General features: G+C 37.1%; 1 protein-coding gene across 6 annotated transcripts; it reads right to left on the reverse strand.

Annotated features, from left to right (window-relative positions):
* Window positions 1–196: 196 nt before the first annotated feature.
* slc4a5b (solute carrier family 4 member 5b) lies at window positions 197–21,849 on the reverse strand. Of its 6 annotated transcripts, none has more exons than XM_072659601.1 (24): window positions 21,429–21,849; window positions 19,328–19,454; window positions 18,666–18,826; window positions 18,244–18,399; window positions 17,494–17,589; window positions 16,396–16,451; window positions 11,960–12,117; window positions 11,764–11,851; window positions 10,938–11,092; window positions 10,659–10,784; window positions 10,321–10,495; window positions 9,778–9,911; window positions 9,042–9,313; window positions 8,741–8,805; window positions 8,303–8,494; window positions 6,459–6,572; window positions 5,703–5,864; window positions 5,253–5,431; window positions 5,083–5,155; window positions 4,474–4,542; window positions 4,203–4,376; window positions 3,261–3,431; window positions 1,702–1,754; window positions 197–786 (listed from the first exon to the last, which is right to left on the reverse strand). In XM_072659601.1, exons 1-24 carry the CDS (start codon window positions 21,538–21,540, stop codon window positions 579–581), a joined length of 3,276 nt encoding a protein of 1,091 aa, XP_072515702.1. In that variant the 5' UTR covers window positions 21,541–21,849; the 3' UTR covers window positions 197–578. The 6 variants fall into 6 exon arrangements, 5 of the variants coding, with proteins under 5 accessions (XP_072515702.1, XP_072515700.1, XP_072515701.1 ...); XR_011977648.1 differs by lacking the exon at window positions 17,494–17,589 and adding an exon at window positions 2,507–2,624 and having other exon boundaries at window positions 697–786; XM_072659600.1 differs by lacking the exons at window positions 1,702–1,754; window positions 17,494–17,589 and adding an exon at window positions 2,507–2,624 and having other exon boundaries at window positions 683–786; window positions 21,631–21,849.
* Window positions 21,850–22,176: the final 327 nt, after the last annotated feature.

Consider the following 22,176-nt stretch of genomic DNA (forward strand, 5'->3'; position numbering starts at 1 on the left):
GCAGTCCACAGATAATCCACCAGAGAGCAATAAACACAAATCTAATCTAAATCTAATTTTCTTTTTTATAATTTATAAATGTTATATGTTTTATGTATATTATACATACGACCATCATTTAATTATTACACTGATGTTGCAGATCAAAACCTCACATAAGTATCAAATATGATACACATGGCTTTGAAGGGTTAAAATATCTTTATTTCTAGCATGCATTACATGTATTTACAAATTAATTTCACACATATTCACACAAACAGACATTGATGAATAAGCACACTGTACACAGCTTGTCAAACAATATCCACACCCCTTTAAGCCACAGTGCTAGTAGTGTAATACAGCAGGTCAACGTCATGCATATAAACATAAAATGCAGATTTTAAATCAATATATAGTCTAAGTTTTTGGATGTTAATTGAAACGACAATTAGTAAAGAAGGATATCATTATTGGGATTGTTTAATTTTTTAGCTTTTATTAAAAGAAAGTACCATAGAGGATTTAGGTTGTGCCTTGTTTAAAAAATAAGAGGCGGTTATCTGTATATGGGCTACATATTTTGGCCTGGCCCTTCATATTTTGGCCTGGTTAAAGGTATGCAATGTAAAGGTTAAAGACAGTTTAAATATGTTACTTTTACTACAGCATGGTTTCATTTCCAGGTGTATGGTAGTGGCAAAATTCAGTCTCTTTGTAGTGAGGCTCCTCTGAATACTGAAGTCAGATACTGGGAGGGCAGCTGGGGAATGAGGGCAGGAGATCTTCAAGTGTAGAGGGATGCTGAGGAACAGTGAATAGAAATTACAAATGCAGCTCAGATTATACAACTGGTCAACCTCATTTAGAGAAGCAACACGGACAAAAATGCAGTAAAAAGGAAGCACACAGCTAGATGTTGATTGGCTAATAGTAAGCATTTGAGGAACAGGCAAAAGTATGCTGCAACTGAAAAGGGTAAATCTGTCTTTCAATGAGAAATTGAATTCGTGAACACCCTGACACAGAGATTTCATCATTTATCTTATTTATGTTGTGTGATTTATCAACTACACTTCCTGTCCAGCACGCAGGAAGGACTTCTGCCATCACCATTTGGCAAACTCAAGGGAAAAGGGAGCAGCAGATAACTGATAATTATAATGATACTCCGGTAATTGAGCAGCATTTGAGGAATGGCGGATGATGGACCAGACACAGTAAAGACTTTACAGTAGGGTGAAAGGAAGCTCTCTGACTTGTGTGAAGTGCTCTTTTGGTGCCTAATGCATAATAATAAAAATGAAACAACATAATCCTATAGTCTTCCTTTTCTAGTTTTGTTATGGTTTTATGATAGTGGGTATAATTCAGTGGTCTGAAACAATTTTCAACTGAACTAAAAGTAGCCTAACCAAAAGCAAGTTTAATTGGACAAAAAAAATAAGTTCTTAGTTCAATGTAGAACAGAAAGTAAAACCTTTTAGCACATTAAGTATCTATCATAGGTTGTACTGTTCTGTACTATTCTATTTTTGCAAACTTTCTGCTGTAGAATAAATTGATAAAAGTTGCAAATGAGAGGTATAAGAAACAAATCAGAATGAAAATGTACCCAAAGGGACTATAGGCAAAATACATAAATACATTGTGTTTACATTAAGTGTGGTCATGAGGTGGATGTGTCAGCTTACTGATCGTGCACTTTGAACACAGTACCTGTGGCCCGAGTCTGAACCCATGGGGGTGCGGATGGAAAAAAGGGGATTATTCTGTATACACAAACACACATAAAAAATAAATTCATAAATAATGTGTAAGCAAGAACAAAAATGAACAAGATAATGTCTCTGTAACTATATAAAAGGCTAGGGTATACAATAGATAATAATAATAATAATAATAATAATAATAATAATAATTCACCTTGTTTTGCCTTACTTTTGCTTTTGTGTAGAATTTCCAGTTGTTTCAAATTAAATGGTTTATGGGCCCAAGTGAATGTAGTCTGAAGTAGGATTTCAGCCTGTTGTGGACACTGATCATAAAGTAGCTAGCTATGCTAACCCACCATTTCAACAGGCCTTTAAATGTTTTTTAGAGCAAAACTAACTAGCTTTCCAACACAACCAAAAAAGTCTTGTGGGGCACCATATCAAAAGAAGAAGAGAACCAGCGGCTATGGTTAAAGTGCTAAATTTTAAACATCCACTCAAATGTCCACATGTCTGCTCTTACTATTTTGTTTAATGGCAAACTCTGTTATGAAGCTCAGGAGAATAAGGTGAACAATGTGCACCAACACAACTATGTAGTAAGCTTAGTTGTTTAATCTTGGAAACTATGAAGCTAAACACATTTGTTTATACCATGGCATAATACCCAATACTACCAAGTCTCTAAATACGATGTACCAGTTTGGATTATTACACACTTTGATGTAAAGTTTTTACTTGGTGCTGTTACACAGTATCTGTGGCTGGCTATGGTGACAAACAAAAAGGTAATCTTTATATTTACTCACACTTAGAGGCAGGAGGGTGTGTGTAAGGGGGGTCAGGGGAGGAAGGTGGATGCACTGACTGGTCCTTTGGCTCCATGGGAATCTTTACTGAGGGGGGGTTCTCTCTTGGACATTTGAGCTGGGAGAGACATAGTAAGCACAAACTATTGCCATGCAACAAAGTTCACATGCTCACCAATGAACACAACATTCAGTGGAGGACACATGAAGAAATAGAAACACTAACACCCATGCTTTTAACCAAAAGAAAGGACAGAACAGATCTTGGACAGCCATGCCAGTGCTAGACAAAGGAGAGCAGTGGATTGAAGGCTGGGCTGCACGATGTATCCATCGCCTGTTAATCCTTAATTCGATATTGGCTTTTACGTAACTGGTAATAAATATAAATGCAATGCATGCAAATGAGCCTTCGAGCCAATCACATGCCTGAGCCAAACAGTCAATACAAGTACACTTTTGCTCACAATAATGCAGCAAACTTGACCTGATCATTAAAAAAATATGCAATCACAATATTTACTAATATAATCATACTACTGGTGCTTTATCTGTATCATGCAGCCCTAATTAGAGGGAATGACAAACAGACTGTAGTAAATGTTATACAGTGCCTTTTCAACAACACTGTGGAACAGAAAGAGAGATTATTAATAATTAATAGCAAAACATAGATCATCAACAGACAATAAGAAGATAAATGAGAAGTTGTTAGTGTGTATGTGTGTTAATAGGGTCTTGTGTGTCCGCTAACCTCTTCATCGCTGTCGTGATCTCCACCCTTGGCTTTCTTTTTCTCTTTCTTCTTCTTCTCATCCTCCTTCTTCTTCTTGTCTTTATCAGGGAGGATGTCGTCTAGCCAGGCCAGGTCATGCTGAGAGAAGACCAGGTCAAGCATCTTCCTTACCACCATCAGTCCCAGGATCTGCAAGCAGGTCAAACCCTTAATAGAAGTAAATTAAAGCCTGAAGGCTAAGGATAACAGTGTCCGAAAATATACTCCCTATGAGTCTGTGAAAGAAACATGGAGGACTCAGAGGGGCTAAAACCCCAATCCTCCAATAAGCCAAGCCATATAAAAATAGAAATGGGTTGAGGTGAAGTTTAGGTAATGAATAAATTGAGTACATCTCTGGACAAGTCAGGGAAAATACATGTATGCATGTAAAATGATAAATATGTGGACATAACTAGTAAAGAGTTAAATGATAAGTGGTAAGTTAAGTGGTAAATGAATGGCCAGAAAAGGGTGGAATTGTGATAATTGACACCTTCAAAATCATCAGCTTGTTGTCTTTCAACTGAAGAAATATAGCAGCTATTAGGGATGGGGATTACTGATTCTGAGTACAGATTCATTGTGATAAGTAAATCTGAACTTCTAAAATCTTATCTAAAAAAGTTTCTTTGAACTGAAAGTATCAGATCAGAATGGAATGATTTGACTCCAAATGGCATTAGAACACTAGAGTATTGACCCCAAGAGGTTAAAAGAAATACAATATACAGAATACAAAAATACAAATACATATTAAAATAAAAATAAACGATTAATTGCAGATTAATGGTCAATATTTCCATGTGATTTCAAAAAGTTTCAAAAGGTAATGTTAGAAATTGATTTAATTTCCATCTGCCCATAAAAGCAACGTTTCCACGTAATATCAGTAAATTTGCAAGACAGAGGAAATCTCACCATGACGGGGAAGATAATGGCTGCCACAGTAGATTTGAGGATCCAGAGCACAGCCAGGCAGGTGATCTGCACCAAGGTGAAGAGATGCACGCGGCGCAGAGGTACATGACGGAGGAAAACGAAGTCTGGCTGGTGTTTGGCAGGCATCAGGTACAGCTTGATCCTTTCCCAGAACTAGAAAACATCAGTGAAGTTAAAGTTGCAGTAAAACTAACGAAACACAATCAAAAAACAGAATTATGAACAAAAATGTGCGCCTGTGTGTGTGTACCTGTATGCCATTGAGAGAGGCTACGCCCATATACAAGAACACACCATAGAGTACAGGCATGGGAATGAACTGAAATACATCAGTTAACATGTTACAACAGAATGAAGCAGTAAGATGGTCTACTCACATGACCAACATGACCTAGCTAGTCGTTGTGCTGGTCATATTAATGGATTAGCATGCTTGTGCTGCTTTTGCTGCTAAACCAGCTTGGTTATGCTGGTCAACCAGGTCGTTCATGTTGATCATGCTGGTTAACTAGCGTGGTGGTCATCCAGCTTGGGCATACTGGTTGACTAGCCAAATCTAGTTGGTAATGCTGGAAGACCAGCTAAACAATCGAACATGCTGGTTAAAAGATAAGCTGGTCATTAAGTTTGAGCTAGCCAGACTGTTTTTTGCAGGGAATGTACTAGGTATTATTATGTAATACAATTCTCTGTTAAGAAAGTACAAGTCTGTTTTGTTTTACCAATGATTTCTTTATAAAAACTGTAAAACAATGATAGAGGGACTTTTAGAATATTACAAAGTTGTATTACAACGTAATTTAAGTGCTTCTTTCAGTTTGTTACGGTCAATGTAGTAACATAAAACATAAAAACTCACCTGCAGTATGGGTGCCAGGAAAATGGAGACTCCAGTGAGCACAAAAACCAAAATACCTGTCAATCTCTGCTCCCTGTGGACAAAACAGAAATATGTATAATGCCCATGTCAATGTTCATACAATGCAGTATTGTATAAACAAGTAAGTCATTGCTTTACTGCACACTCACCGCACTCCAAGGAACTGCGGCTGCTCCCCTGGAGCGCTAGTCTCACTCTCCATCTTAAGAGAGTCGATGTGCGCAATAGAGATGACAGTGGCTGCTACGTACCAGGGCAGTCCCAGGAAAGAACAGACTGCCATGAGGATGCCCACCCAGAACAGATCCAAATGATACCCACAGCCCTTCTGCTCAGGTCCAGCATGTGAAAAAAATAATCCAAAATAGGAAATAAGAACAAAAACATTTCAAGGTGTCATTAAACATGCATTAATTTTATTGACTTATATTGACTTTTATTGAATTATATATGTACTATGAAATACTAAATAAAGCACAGAAAGGTTGTGTTGTTTTGGCTAAATTGTTCCCTAAGTTATATTTGTGTATGCACAAAATATGTTTTTAAAATAAAGCTGAAATTCATTATAATTAACCAATTAAATCAACCTTCTGTACCTTGAGTTTGTTCTCCTTGCGGTTGACAATGACAGCACTTATTTGTTGGTCCATGAAGATAAGGATGGTAACTAAAAGAGCAGGCACAAAGCTGGCCAAGTACATCCACCATGGGTTCTTCCCAATGGGCATGACTACCCAACCACGATCGAGCCGAGTTGGCTAACAAATACAGAGAAACAAGCAACAAATGATTAAGAAATTAGTCCATTGAGTTCTGCAAAAAAAGCAAACAGTTATTCAAGAAACTAGAGAATTACTATACAAGTGTTTCGGGTGAGAATGACTGTTAATTTAGTAATCCAAATAAAGACTACTCATAATTACAACAAAAATCCATGTGAATGTGAATACACAGTATATACAAGAAAGAAGTTGTTGAAGAAAAGATGTAAAAGGCTTAATTAAAACAATTAATTAATAAGCATAGCTAAGCATGCTCATACCTTAAACTCGGTAGGCACAATAAGCTTAGGTGTTTCAAGCCCCATTAACATATCGAGACCAACAAATGTCATGATTGACGTGAAGATGGAAAAATCACTGATGAGTTTTCGAAGCTGCACATTTATAGAGACGAATAAGACATACACATATGTACAGACAGATAGATATAGACGTGGATAGTAAGATACAGGAAAAGGAAAAGAAAAGTCAAGAGAAAAATGCCTAAAGTGAAAACACTGCTATAAATAACTGCAGCTAACTTGTTCCAAAATCTTTTCTCATAGCAGACGATCATGAAAAAAAGAAAACCTTGATCTCAGTGGGGACATGCAGTTTAGGAGTGTCCAGGGACATCAGGTAATCCAGGCCACAGAAGACCAGGATGGATATGATAATGGCAAAATCCGCAATCAGGGTACGACACTGAGAAACACGACAAGGAGGTTGGAAGCAGGGATCAAAAGAGGAAAAAAATAAAAAGGAGTATAAATATGTAGGAAAAGGGGTGGTTCTAAATGTTTCCTAAGTAACTGCCACAATTAATAATCAAGCATTAAAGGGACTGTCAACTATTATTGACAGTCAAATATATTTCAAATATTAGAAATATCTGATACTGAGTCACTCCATGAAGAGTATCTTTGGAGTTTACAACAAAGTTAAAACAATTGCATGTAACTCACAGGGGCTCTAAAAAATTAATCGAGTATTTTGGCGGTATTGTTAGAGTTGTGAGGCCCAGTGTAATCTTTTCAAGGGACCCAAAATCGCTGGCAGCGCCCTTGAAAACCTTTGCCAATCTTTAATACAACTGTTTCCATATTAACACAACATATCAATGTAATTGGAAATGATTATTGTTAATATCATACCAACTTAAATGAGTCATATAAATAATGCAGTCACATTAAGTGACACAATTAAGAGTCAGTGATACCATTAAGATTTTAGAGGAGCCATAATGGATTTATGCATAATGCACAGAAACTGTATGTACTTATTTTATTTTAGTCTTAACTTTCTTAACAGGGAGTTTGGTGGCCAGTTTATTGTGTAATATTACACCTCGTCATAACTGGTTTATCTTGGTATTAGTTGGCACAAAATCATTCCTTTAGAGATGGGAAGTTTTATTTTTTTAAATTATGGAATGCAATGACTTGCAAAACATTTATCTAAATTTAATTTAAATCCCACAGAGAAATATTATTAAAACTGTCATGCCTGCCCTTTTGCCCTGTCATGTGTTTTCTAGCACATGGCTTTGTTTTGTGTCTTGTCAGTTCTGGTCCCTCCTGTGCCACACCTGTGTTCACACCTGTACCCAGTTCCTTGCCACGCCCTCTCGTTCCCTCCAGGTGTCCCTTGTCCTTTCTTGTGTATATCTACCCCTGTGTTTCATGCATGCCTTCGTCTGTTCTTGCACATTGTGCACATGTTTGTCTTCCCTTGTCCTGGATGTGTGTGCCTATTGGTCAGCAGTTTGTGAATTCAGTGTCCAGTGGTTACTTTGTTTAATTTAGTTTATGTCTGTTTGTTACCTTGCCCAGTTTATGTCTGTTTATTTAGTCAGTGTCTCTTTGTTACCTCGCTTAGTTTATGTCCTTAGGTTTGTCTGGTCCACGTCTCGTAAGGTTTATGTTCTTGGGTTTGTCTGGGTAGTGTTTAAAAGTCCCCTTGTTCTTGTTTCATTGTTTCTTGTCTTGCTTTAGTTCACGTGTCTGTAAATTAACTACCTGTGAGTACGTCCGCTTCTGCTTCCTGCCTCTACAAGCCGCATGACAAAAGTAAAAAGGCTAATGCAGTCAACAACTATTCATGCAGAATTAGCATCCAGAAATGGCATAAAAATGGCATGCCAAGATAAAGTATAAAAATACAAAGTTCTACACTAAAATGCAACATTTCATAGTATAGAATACCAAATTGGTGATAATCAATCAGACTAAGCTGACAAGATAAAAAACAATGTAGCACACAAAGCATCTGCTTCAGTTCTTTTTCATTTTTTAAGAGGAAAGAATTGACATCAGCATCGTGTGGCACAGTCCTGCTCAGCTCAAATCAGACTAAGACTAGTTGACAGCCCCTTTAAGATACACATTCATTATTATATGCTGGTACAAAACATCAGTGAAACATTCCAGTCGTACCTTAGTTGGGAAGTAGCGACTAGACTTAAACTTCTTGAGTGAGATGGTCATGGAGTAGGTGCCAAAGAATAGGATGAAGGACATGAGAGCAAGGTCAGGAACATACTTGCAGGATTTGCCAACCAGAGAACCACCATATTTTAGACATTCCTTCTTAGTCAGCTGGCTCCAGTCCAGACCTGTGTAGTTGTACTGAGTGGAGGAATGAGGTTATATATGCACACAGGAGAGTTAAACACAGAAAGACAAAGAGAAAAAAAGAAAAAAGTAAAAACACAATCTAACGATCTAATAACACATGAGGATTACTTATAACAAACTAATATTTTATTATATTTAAAAATTGAATATATCAAAATTTGATTCTAGCAGCAAAGCATTGTAGTAATATATAAAGATAATTTTTTACTTTTTTCTTAGTATTCCAACTTGTCTTACCAAGGAGTAATCCGTTAGGTTGTCTTGGCCAAGTTGAGCTGAAGAATTCAAAACCATTGGAGCCACTAATAAAGAGAAAAAAACACAGAGTAGTCTTGGTCAATGCAATTCTCTATATCTACAATATAACATATATGGATAACAAAGCTTGTGTGTTTCCAGTAGCCAATACTTACTCCAATCAGATCGTAGTGTGCAACAAAAACAAAATATGTACAAAAACAATATGTAGTTAGCTTTCTCTTATCCATGTCTAAAAGACTGAAATTTAGTCTTTTATGCCTGAGGACAAGAGGCTCACCTTGGTCAGCAGCCAAACATTCACACTTGTAGGTAGTGATGTAGTCAGGTTTGAAGTTCATGTTAATGGGGTAGTACTGGAATGATCCCACCATCTTCTTGATGGCATCAGAGATGAAGATGAAGGAGATTAGACTGGAAAAGCCCTCCTCAGTGAAGCGTGTCATGTACTTGATGATGTAGCTGGCGTCTGAGGCCACCAGAATTAGACACTGGAGACAGGAGTGCAGGCCGATCCACAGTCGCAGCTCCAAGTAGTCAATGTTATTGGTCCTGAGAGCAGAAATGAGGTCAACAATGCAGCCAGAACACCAAGTTCCTTATCCTTTACCAGTCAACAGGCTTTACGGGACAACAGGCTGTTTGCAATTAAGCCTTGCATGACTTCATAAAGAGATGAAAGAAGTATGCAGTGTGAAGAAATGCCCATATTTTATGAATACAATCCAGCTGTACAAGTTTTAGGCACATTAGGCAAATATGTAGAGTTATTTGGTGGAGCATGTACTCTTTTGTGTTGTTTTTCTTTTTGCTGCAATAATGGCCTTTATATCTTCCTCTGGTTTGCCTCATACACTGAATTTGTTTTGGATGTTGGATACAAAAACATCACCGCAATTGTTATGACACTGTTTATGCATTCCAGACATCACTTTCAGAACCTCGAAACTAGCATAAAGCATGATGGAATACACATTAATCCAGAGAAATGTATCTTTCTTTATATTCATACTCACTTGCTAAACTCATACAGTAGCTTTTCAAAGACCAATATAGGTCCAGTGGAACTCAAGATGATAAGAGGCTGACCACCAAGCAGGCAGAAGACTGTTCCTGCCAAAGCTGTACCTAGGAAGCTTTCCATGACACCCTGAAAGACACAAAAATGTATATTTATATAATAAACTTTTATATATTATAAAAGTTTATGACGACTTTATCTACTTGAAGTACCTACTGCATGACTTTCTTAACAAAATAATATTGTCTTAAAGTTTGCAACATCTTTTAAACTAATGGCCACAAATGATGATGACTTTTCAAGAGACATTCAAAGTATTTATTTATATGTTTATGGTCTGTAATTAAGTGTATTCTCTTAAATTATATATATATATATATATATATATATATATATATATATATATATATATATATAGAAAGAACAATGTTCATAATAATTTGACTTTTATCAATTATCACAATTAATCATTGTCAGTGTATCTCAATCGTTCTTGAATTACTGCTACACTGAAGTGCAATGTATTAAGGTATGTTACTTGGTAGTTGTCGGTGGCATCTCCTAAGAGTCCTCCAAAAGTGATAGCATTGGTGATGCAACCCAGGTAGATGAAGAGGACAGCCGAGATAGACTGGATGTGAAAGCCCTCGTAGAAGTCACTCAGCAGCCATGGTATTTTCCGTTTGATGTCAAGCCAAAGACCTCCACAAAATCTACATCACACACCATGTTAAACCACTTGTTACACACATCACCAGTGCAGTGACTGTAGCATAAGCATTGTGTAAGCCTGAAAGCTCATCCCCAGCTACAATGTACACCAGTCTCAAATCCATAAAAAGAAAGTGATAATGTTTCATAATTCAGCATGACTACCTCCCAGTAAAGGCCAGTTCCTCTCCTAACTCATGAGGAGCAGGCATCACTTCATCATCATCAACTGCTCCTCCTCCTGCAGTTCCATTCACCTGGCCCAACTCATTTAGTGAAAAAACAGACTTCCTGCAGATTAAAAGCAATTTGATAGCTTAAGCAGGGCTTATACATATTCACCTTCATGTGTTATTAATAGTAATAGATGTTTGGAGGGAATAAAATGATGCATTTTTATATTCCAGATGGCTTTTAATATTCCAAGTCTATACAGCAACGTACCTCATATCTGCTGAGGGAACCTTCTTTGGCGGTTCAATACGAATCTTTGGATCCCACTCTCCTGGTGGTAGCACTATTACCTCATCTAGAAACTCATCAATCCCTGCAATCAAATCTTCACGATCTCTGGCCTTATAGGCCACATCGCTGAAGAGCTGTAAAGACCATGAGGTAAAGGCACTGGATTACAACAAAAGATGTGTGTTGATCAGTGAATAATATAGCACAAGTCTGTTTCCAAGATCTTCTGGTAAGAAGGCCCACAGCTACTGTTACCCTAGTACTATCATGGAGGCTCTGATATTTAATATTAAGATTTTTGCTAGACACAGGTCAATGCAAATGTCAGAGACAACATTTCATTTTTATTTTCTTCCTCACTTGCATAAAAAAGGGAGAAGTAAAACAATTTAGCATTTTGTCTTGTTGAATTAAAGTGTCAGAGATGTGTATCAGAGGTGTGTAATTGAAGCTGCTGTGTGAAATACACTAAATTTATCTGGTAATCTGGTAGTCTGGTAAAACAACATTTGATCTTCTGGTTTTCCCACTGGTATACTTGTGTAGTCTGCCTATATCTGCTTTTACTTTTACTTTTTCTTAAGTAAAAAATAAAAACCGAAGTATTTGTATTTTTACCTATTTATGGGCCACATCTTATTTTATTTAGTTGTTGAAGCTTCTGTGCAATTATTCTCCTTTAATACTCATTTTACTATGAATTAAAACAAATAAAATATTTGCACTACTGTACAAAAATCATGCAGCGACTATATGAAGAAACTCTTCCAGATCTGTGAACAATGATTAATCTATTCATACTTACATCATCCACCATGAGTGTGGCCATGGCCCGCCCAATCTCATTGTAGGACTTGGCTTTGCCTTGAGGACCAAGCAACACAAAGAGAAACCTGACAAAAGAACAGCAGTGATGACAGAACATTAAGCATGGTCCATTAAGAGACTGTCCTCCTGGGTGAAACATGATACATGACAATTTGAATGCTGCACAACATCACCTGGTTGGCACAGGGACTTCAGTAAGGCCACCTAATGTGGTGGCTTGAGCAAGACGAACAAAAGCCACAAATGGCTTGTCCAGGAAGTCCACCTCTCCGATCAACACGTTGGACGCCTCTGCATCCCTTGGAATTTTCTTCATGAACTTGTTCTTAAGCTGTTGAGCATTATTGCAGTATGATGAAACCATTATAGGGTAAAAATATAATAACAAATTTAGTAGATTAAAATGAGAAATAATAGAAGAAATACAAATGCCAACAAGGGTGGTGGGTCAGAGGTGCACCACCCCCCCCCCCCCACACACACACACACAAAAAAAAAAAAAAAACTATATATAAGGGGAGGGGCAACGCCTGCCTAAAACTAAAGGAGGGGCGGAATGCACTGACAGCAGTCACAATAGTGAAAGTGTGTTGTACTGCTGGAAAGCACAATCAATTTTGAACTATTGGGTGACTACAACAGAAACACTACACTGTTTTCATCATGCATACATTTCACTCATGGGCTCTTATCCCTGTGTGGTCATCAGATTCATAAATTGGGATGGTTTGTAAATGCAGACTCATAAAATTGGGATGGTTTATAAATGCAGGTAGAAATCAATTTGTGTTTATTTTAAATTCCTCCTAAATGAGCAGTGGTTCCAAAAAGATTTGATACTTGATACTGACAGTGACACATGCAGCAAATAGTTTAATGACACAGAGCTGATAGAAAGCATAGGGCCATGTCCAGAGATGGACTGACCATAGAGAGTTCCCTGTGGGGCACTATGGGTGCAGGCCACTGAGAAAGCAAGATAAAGACAACTGCTTCCTCAGTGCACCAGCTAATCACACAAACACAAACTAGTGTAGCTGCCCAGCTACCGACTTCCAGTTACCCAGGACGTCTGAGACTTTCAGGCCCCGTCCACACGTATCCAGAAAAATCTCCAAGTCTCTCCATTCACATAAGAAGGCAAAGAACTGCACTGAAATGCCCAGCAGCCAAAATAGACATTATTGCAGCAGGTCTCCATAACCTCCTTGCATCTCCTTCACATTCTTTGTGACAGAAGGGAAAAGTAAGAAATAGAGCAGTAGCAAAAGTGTCTTGACACAGCTTAGGATTGTGGTGGGCTGGTCTAAACAAAGGTCCAGGGCTGAATTTAGTTCCTAGTCCAGCCCTGACCATGACTATTTTAAAGAAGTCTTAAATGGTCTTTTTTTACAATGTTAATATGAATACTCTTAAGTAATGTGAACTGATCAATTGAAGTAAAAGTAAAGGTGCACATATTTGTCACTGTACAGGGAAATGTGTCCTTCGCATTTAACCCATCTGTGGAAGTGAACACACACACACACACATACGTGAGTGTGAGTACACACAGAGCAGTGGGCAGCCAACTCCAACTCCAGCCAAACACCACCCAATCGAGCAGAGAGGGTAAAGGGCCTTGCTAAACAGTGGCAGCTTGCTGAGCCTGGGAATCGAACCCACAACCCTGTTATTGATAGCCCGGCACTCTAACTGCTGAGCCACCACTGCAATTTCTAAATTATCTAAATAAATATTTAGTGGGTTTTCACTTTGGCCACATTCTATGATATTTTCTGCTTCTGGTCAGCAGGTTTAAAAAAAAAAAAAACATTTAGGTTGGCAATCCTGCCTGTATAGTTAAAGCTTGGTATTTTGGTCACCTGCCCATCATACTGTTTAAATTAATTAATTAAATTTATTTTATTGTGCTTTAAATAAAATACTGTATATTATTTAAAAAAATATATAATATGGCCTCTGCAAAATCAGTGATAATTAAATTATTCTCTTCATATTTTATAGGCAACAGTATAAGTGTCAGGCCTGCGTTGTCTGCATCTCCCCCGGGGCGATCCCCAGACTCCACCCCATGCCAAAATAAGGAACCTTCTATACATTTTAGTTTGTTTAGAAGTTGTGAGCATTCTTACAAATAAAAGCTATTTAATTTCCCTTTTTAAATAAATGTTCTGAAGGTCTAAGAAACAGTGCAGCTTTTGGGAATTATTTGATGGTTTGGACTTTAAAGGGTTAAATTAAATATATTCTGCCCCTGTAGTAGTAGGTTTTTCTTTGTTCATAAACCCGGAACAGAGCCCTATCTATTGTGTGCATGAAACCCATTAAGATCATCAATAATCATTCCTTCATTCATTTATTCTCCACAATTGATGTCTCTGCGTGTGATGGGAATAGCCAGCAGCAAGTGCATGCTCATCAATAGTGTTACGCAACCGCTGAAGATTCATTTGAATATATACCCCACACACGCACAAACTAACACCCTAATCAGCATTCCCTCTTTTTGCCACTGCTCCCACTGAGCATGTGATTATGGAATGCTTGTTGCTTAGATCAAAATCACTGTTTAAGCTGCTAATGCTGCTTTGAGAGTCAGTTCATTTCATGCCTGAAATAAACAAGCTATTTTCTGTTGCGCTGACCCTTTTTTAACTTTCAAGGTCATTTTTTAGTATTTCAGTATGGATTCCTGGCATTACTGTCAAGCAGTGGTTTATGACATATTGTGTTCCACTGAAACACTGATCTTACACTGCATTTCATATTAAAGATGAAAAGATTAATATATTGGTTTGCTATTTCAGATAAACCCAATTAGGAAGACGTGTATTGGGACATTAAAAGAAACCAGTGAATTTAATATTGAGGTATATTGCATATTATGATTGTAACATGCATTGACCTGAACCAAAATGAAAAAGTTACAAATCAGATATCTTAGTCTGTAGAGGTTCTCCTGCATTTGTAATGATAGCTTGTTTCCGTCAAACTAACTAAACACAAAGGGAACATTCAGATCCATGACCCGCCCCCACCTTGGACTTTCAACATATCCCTGGCACAAACTGCTGTTCTGACCAGCTTCAAATCAGCCACTATTATCCCAGCACCATTATTCCCTGTTGCATACATAGAGGACTCAAGTCCACTTACACTAGATTCCTACCAATATACCAACAAGAAAAAACGCTCTTCTGAAAATGAATATCCCCCATCATCCACCTGGTCTTTTCACACCTGGACATCAAGTATACTTTCTAAATGCTGCTTATCGAACTTAGTTTAGCTAAACCTGGGCATCCCTCTCCATCACCGATGCCCACAGATGCCCTAGAATGTTTAACTGTGTTTAGCTGAATAATCAGAGTTCAGTACATGGAAATAACCAACTGTGAACCTCAAACACTGTTGTGTTCTGTTCAAAAGCAAAACCCACATAACTAAAACAGCTGCAAAAAGGTCCAATTCCGATCTGCCAAAATTGTTTTAATATAAGTTAATAAGTTTTAATACTCAATAAAAGCATTGGCACCTTTAATAAAAAGTAACATTCCTGACTGCACATACACTTTAACTCATTCTACTTACAGTAAACAATGCTAAAAGTAGGCGTACATATTGGTTACATATGTTACATGTTGCATATAATAGGCGGAACCTTTAGCTGGTCTGCATTCTCTGTTCTCTGTAGTTAGACTGTATCCAGCCCTCATTAAAGTAGGTTGGATTTTTTTTTTCATTTGTTTTGAGGATGCTCCATGCATCTAAAACTACAGTTAAGCCAAGATAATTACAGTTAATTGATTATTAAAAATCATTCTAAGATTCTAGGTTAGATTGTTTAAAAACATAGTAAATACCAGTTAAAACAAAGAACATTGGGTTGGGCAGTGATCAGCTTTTGTAGTTGTGACCTAGGACCCTCAGAGTGCTGATGAAGCTGAAGAAAACTCTGGGGTGGCTGTGATCATGCCAAACAGTGCATGCAGTGCTTATAACCATAAAAGTGAGTGGTGGGTGTCACTCTCAAGGGCAGCAACTAATTAAAGTGTACTCAGGCTCATACTGAGAGGGGATCACCACTGATTTGAACAGAGGAGTGTAATCGTCTACCTCTTACACTGGCCCACTAATAACACCTTGGCTGAACATTAGAGAAAAAATAAGTGACTTACAGTGTTTCTCACATGTTTTTATGCATTAATTCTTGGTATAATCATTTAAACAATTGTACAAAGGAAAAATAAAATAAGATATCCCCTCCAGTTATGACGTAACATCTGCATGACTTGTGTTCGGATTAGAAAAAAAAATAGAACGGAACATTCCGCCTCATGCATGTCACCTGCTGTAATGAGTTAAGCCATGGCACTGATCTTGCTCCCATGGAATGACAGGCTTCTATTGTTACCAAAATCTCTATCATGGCAGCTGAGGCCTAGTTAATCACAGATTGGAGCACTTCTCACTAATTCTCCTCTAATTAACATATTCACACAGCTTAATCAATACAGACACGCAGCAAACAAGTGCAAGCTCTTCCATCTCTCTTTGTAAACTAAAATATGACACAATTAAACAAAAGAATATATAAAACCCCTACCTGGTCACTGCTTGGAGTGACTGAGATGTCATTCATACTACGACACTGAGAAGGATCTGAAATACATAAATCATGCAGGTGATGAAGCATTATTTCAATTTAAGGAAATAATAATAATATATTGGTGTAAATAAACTATCATGACACATCAATGTAAAGCTGGGATTTCAATCAATAACAAACAAATAACAACTTATTCCTTGGCCTATTTAAATTTGATCAATTTCAAATGTAAAAAAGATGTAGTGTATTGTCTTTAAGTAACTAAATTGTTCTTCCAATCACAGCGTTAGCCCAGTCAGGTAAAGATATTTTTTGTTCTGGCAACTGTCAACTGTCACCAAGACATTAGGCCTCAGAACTGTAACTGAACTGTAAGTTCCACCACAGATCAAACTTGTTGCTCCAGTGCATACCACAGATGCTTGTTCTCATTGAGATGTAGGGCACGTAATCCAGCAGGTGTGTTGTGATACATTCCTTCCATAATCAGCATTAATATAAAACATTTGTGAAACCATCAGCCATTTTGGACCAAATGTTATAGCCTTTGTGCAGAGGTAAGCCATGGTTGCCCAACACCTTGTATACGGCTCTGGGTTGTCCCTGTTTAAACCATTATTGGTTGGTACTTACCACTGCTGACCAGAAGAACAATACATCTTTCTGTTTCAGAGATGCTGGCCAAAACAGTTTGGCCCTTTAGACACACTGACTAAAACAACCAATTGTTTTGCTATAAGCCTGACATGTACTGATGTTACAGGAGAAATGTTGTGTTTCTCGAGACATTGAATAATCAGAATCACACAAGAGATTTTCATTCCAGTCAAAAAACATTTTGTAACATGCAATTACTTCAGATCAGGAATTTAAAAAACAATTGCACCTGAAAGCGGATAGTTTCATTTCTAAGCATACCATATAAATATACCATACCAATATACAATAAACCTGCATGTTATACCCAGAACTATCCTCATGCCATATGCTGTAAGGTCAATCAGTGGAGAAAGTGAACAGCAGATCTGGAGATGTAGAACAGAAATGAACTGTAATTTAGAGCATATGAGGTTGGGGTCAGAAGTCTGGACTCACGCAATTTTCCCAGGCTGCCACTTTGGCGAGCTCGCAGGTCCTCAGTGGAACGATGTAAACCAGACGCACAGCTCGGGCTGCGGCTTGGACTGCGGTCTGGTACCAAGCAGGGGTAGGAAAGAGAAGCGGAGTGAAGAATGAAGGAGAAAAATGTGGAGATGGTGTAGAATGTAGGATTCGTCAAAGATTTGGTAGCAGAATAAGATGACATTAAGGGTGGGTGATATGGCAAAAATGTATTACTTGAATATATATATATATATATATATATATATATATATATATATATATATATATATATATATATATATATACTTGAAGAAGCTGATTCACAATATGTAGTGTCTGCATGCAACTGTGATTTAGCAAAGAACCCTTATTTACAATATATACAATATATTACCTAAAGCAATCAGTTTCATGCACTTCCCTGCACTCAGTAAAATAATCGGGAAAAACTATAATTCAAAATATTGAATTAGTTCAATATTGCACATGTTTTTGTACACACATTCTTTCAATGTTCAAGAAGTACTATTGATATAAATACATATTGTATTGCAATTTGTCAGCAATAGCCTATTATCATATTGCCCACCCCTAGATGAGATAACTGTAAACTAGTTAGCATGAAGGAAAATTAGTGAAAATAGTACTAGTAACTTATGGGTTAAAAGGTTCTGCGGTATAGGACAGATACTCCCACACCCATGTCAGTAATAAAACTGATAAAATGACAGAGGTCAAGACCTTTAGTTGAAGGGCTGGGTTTTCCAATGTCAGCCAGAGAACGATGGATGGGTTTCTTGGTCTGGTGTCGATGCTTCCTCAACAAGACAAAACTAATTTTCTCTTTCAGCTCTGGAGCTATCAGGCCATCCTGTGCCTGCTTCTCCACTATGTCATCTGCACAAGAGGTAGATAACGGATGTAAAACAGTTATAGTTAACATGTTAGGCTTTATTTCTATTTTCAATATTTCAAATATACAAAAGAGATACAAATACCTTCTAACAATTGAGTAGTCTATCATAGAATTACACAAGATCCCTTTCTTAATATTTATGAAAAAGTGATTCTTATCTATAAATGTCAGTTTACCCACTGACCAACTTTCAGTATGAAAAAGATCCAACATTTATACTCTCACAGCTTATTGCTTCATTGCTTACCAACTATCTGAGGCAGAGAGTAGCCCTCCAGGTCCAGCAGGATAGTGCCAGTCTGTAAACAGGTACGTAGCTCAAACAGACTGTGCAATGACAGTGTGGAAACATGGGGTTTGCTCCACCTCTCTCCACCCTCTTCCACTTTTTCCTCAAACTTCACCCACCTGATGGAACAACACAAATTTGATCCATTATGATTCACCCAAGCAAATTCTTAAACTATTAATCTAACAGACAATCGGAGATACCTTTACTTGCATATATATATATATAGGACAAAACAGCACTGCTTGCAGCCATCATTAAGCCAACATTAAATAATTTAAACTCATAATAAGCACACCTGACTTAATTAAATAAATCACTGGTAGCTAAATTAGAGGTATTAGATGATCATTGTAAATAATGCAAGGCGTTTGTTAAGGGGAGGTCTGAACAAACTACAATTATATGAACAAACTGACAACATACAGCTGGTGAGACACTAACTCTGATTTGGGTTAATTGTCTCGCAGTAGAAATAGCACCCAGTTTTATAAGGCATCGTGAAGTGATGAGATCTCTACCAATTTAATGGAAAGACCAACATGTGGAGAATGAAAGGATCTGCTTGTGATCCAAAACATACAATGTTAACAGCATAATTAACTGTGTGATTAAATTACCTGGCAGATTCCTTCCACTCCAGTTCTCCACCTTCGTGCTGCAATGTGTCCATCTCAGTGAAGAGTGTAGGTGTGGGGTCATCGTCCTCTCCAAGGATGGAGCGCAGTCTTTCTGCAGCAGGAGAAACTGGTGTGCGGGCATAGTGTTACTACAAACTTCTATTACCAAAGAATAGCCCCACCATTTTATACAGTGTCCCTGTAGTCAGAGTAATATGCCTTAGTGTGAATAGTGTTAAGAGGTTAATAATGGTGCATACTTTGCTTATAAATCCATTTCAAAATGTTGAATGTTGAATAGACATATTTATTACTGTACTTATGTACTATATTTCATATATTTAAAGCCTTATATGAAAATGAAAAAATATGAAAGCATTGTTACAATTACAGACTAATCTCTAACCTTCCATTATTGAGTTAAATTAAAAATAAATTAAAACAACAGCTTAGCAATTTCTTAAATAAACACAATATCTATTATAATTTCAGTCTGATTTGTGAGTAAAGCAATAAAACAGCTTTGGTGAAAGTAGTAAATGATCTGATGAAAGTGATACCACTGTATTTGTTCTGTAGACCACAGAATACTTAATAAATCGTCCTTAGAACTTGGTTGGTCTTTATGGAACTGTATTAAACTAGTCTTCCACATATTTAACTGGATGACAGGCAAAAATGTGGAATATTAGCTAGGAAATCTAGACCACAGACATTCCAAGCCTGAAGGCCCCACCAATGTCATCAAACCTCTGCCCTTTTAACACAAAACAGAGCATATAGTTATGATGTGTGTTTGTTTTGATGTGCTGTTCAGTTAGGTCAAACGTTGAGGTGAATAATGTTATTTATATATCATAGATTTACCCACAAGGTTTTTGAATTTAAGATTTTATATACATTTTTCTATTATTTAGTCAACAAAAAGTCTGACCTATTTTCCTCTACTGCTTGACCACAGGCCTTCATTGGCTGCCACTAGAGGAACAGTTCTAATCAGAAAGAACTCAAAAGCGACACTGAATGTACACAATACGCCAAAAAAAAAAAAACAACTTGCATGGTAGCGGTTGGTTAACATAGACTGCCCCAAAGCTCTCAGTAAGCATACGTTTCTTATTCCTTTCACCCTGGTTCCCTGCCTTCAGGGGATTATTATCACGTGAGTGTTTTTCTCTAGTTGCTGACTGCTGTGTAATCCCACTGATCCTATGGTACAATCACAGATGTGTCTGCCTGTGGTATGCCATTAGCAGTGTGTAAAACTATGTCTTTCTTTTTCATCTTGGTTAGTGTTTAGTTGTTTTAAACACCAGTGTCTTGAGGAAGTTTGAATACCTTGTGAATGGATTAAGAAATCCATTCACAAGGTTCCCTGTCTTTCAAACAGGCGCATAAGTAGAAAATAATCAGGGCATGTATTTGGATGATCAACCTTGCATTAATTCAGCAAATCTCAAGTCAAGCTTTTCTACAACACTATACGACTTTCTTTGAATACCATCTTCATCTTTAGCAAAATATCATTTTATTATGTATTCAGGAGACATTATGAAACTGACTATAAAAATGAATAACTTACATTTTAGATGCATCTTTATAATGCATTACAAATTGATAGTATAATGCTTTATACAGTAAGTACTGTACTTTTTACTTTTAGAATACTTACACATTAAATAAATAAGCAGTTTCAGCTAAACCATGAGTAGACTGATAATCAATGTGATGATCAGTTATTTATTCCTCTGAACAGTTTCCTTAGTGGACATGTTTACCAGTGATAACCTTAGCATCAATGTTTTACTGGAATAATGAAGTTACATGTGTCATTTACATTGCTAAACATTTTATTTATTCTCTATTTTATATATTTAGAATCTCTTATCATTTTTAATTAACCCACATTGTGCCTTGCTGGCATTTTTCCTTATATAAATTCTTACCACATTATTCATTTTTCTTAGGTTGAACATCAAAAACATTTTTAACAGTGTGTATTATAACAGTTTCATACTGAATACATTTAGCACATGGTATTCAGAAAAAATAACACAATAAGAGAGGAGTCAAGTGTGTTCACAAAAGGCTGTGCATTTACCTGTGTAGTTACCTGCTAAAGAAGAACAGGAACCAAGACTGGAGGTGAGGGTCAAAACTGAGTCCTGAACATTGCATGGTGCAGCTGGCAAAATAAAGCGTTGCTGATCCATCCTTCAGTTATCTCACCAATATTTGGTCTACTCACACCTGGTCTAGACAGATCTATTCAGAACTTTCGTTTTTTCCTTCTTGTCTGTTACCTCATTAGAAACTTTCCAGTCTCCTCACTTTTTCTTCTTTCTTCCCCAACTCTATTCCTTAGTGCCGTCAAGTCAAGTCATTCCTACATGTCATCCTGATTATGTTGTGTTGCCTTGTGTTCCAGCTCTATGACTTTGTTTTCCACAATGCTGTTTTCTACTGAGCCTTAGCACAGCTAAAGTCCAGAGCAAGGCAATGAGCCTCATGCATGAAAGACCTAACAAGTGCTCTCCTCCTCCACCTCCAGTGAACCCTCCTCTCTCATTGCTACGTTTAGTCATAATGCCCTAAAAATAATACAGGTATAGGCATTAAAAAGTAGAGTATACATAAACATAATAAATCACATAAAAAGTATGTACTTTTAAGATCAACTAAGAGCGCTTCCCTGATTTGTTTATTATATTTCGTTATATTCGTTTTTTTCAGTCTTTTTTTCAGTTTTGCTGAGAAATTCTACTTTGTGAACTGCATTTGCAAACAATCTTTAATATTTAAAATTGATTTTATTTTATTTTAAATCAGTATCAAAGCAGGTTACAATG

Source organism: Salminus brasiliensis, chromosome 16 (assembly GCF_030463535.1).
Source record: "Salminus brasiliensis chromosome 16, fSalBra1.hap2, whole genome shotgun sequence".
Lineage (NCBI taxonomy): Eukaryota > Metazoa > Chordata > Actinopteri > Characiformes > Bryconidae > Salminus > Salminus brasiliensis.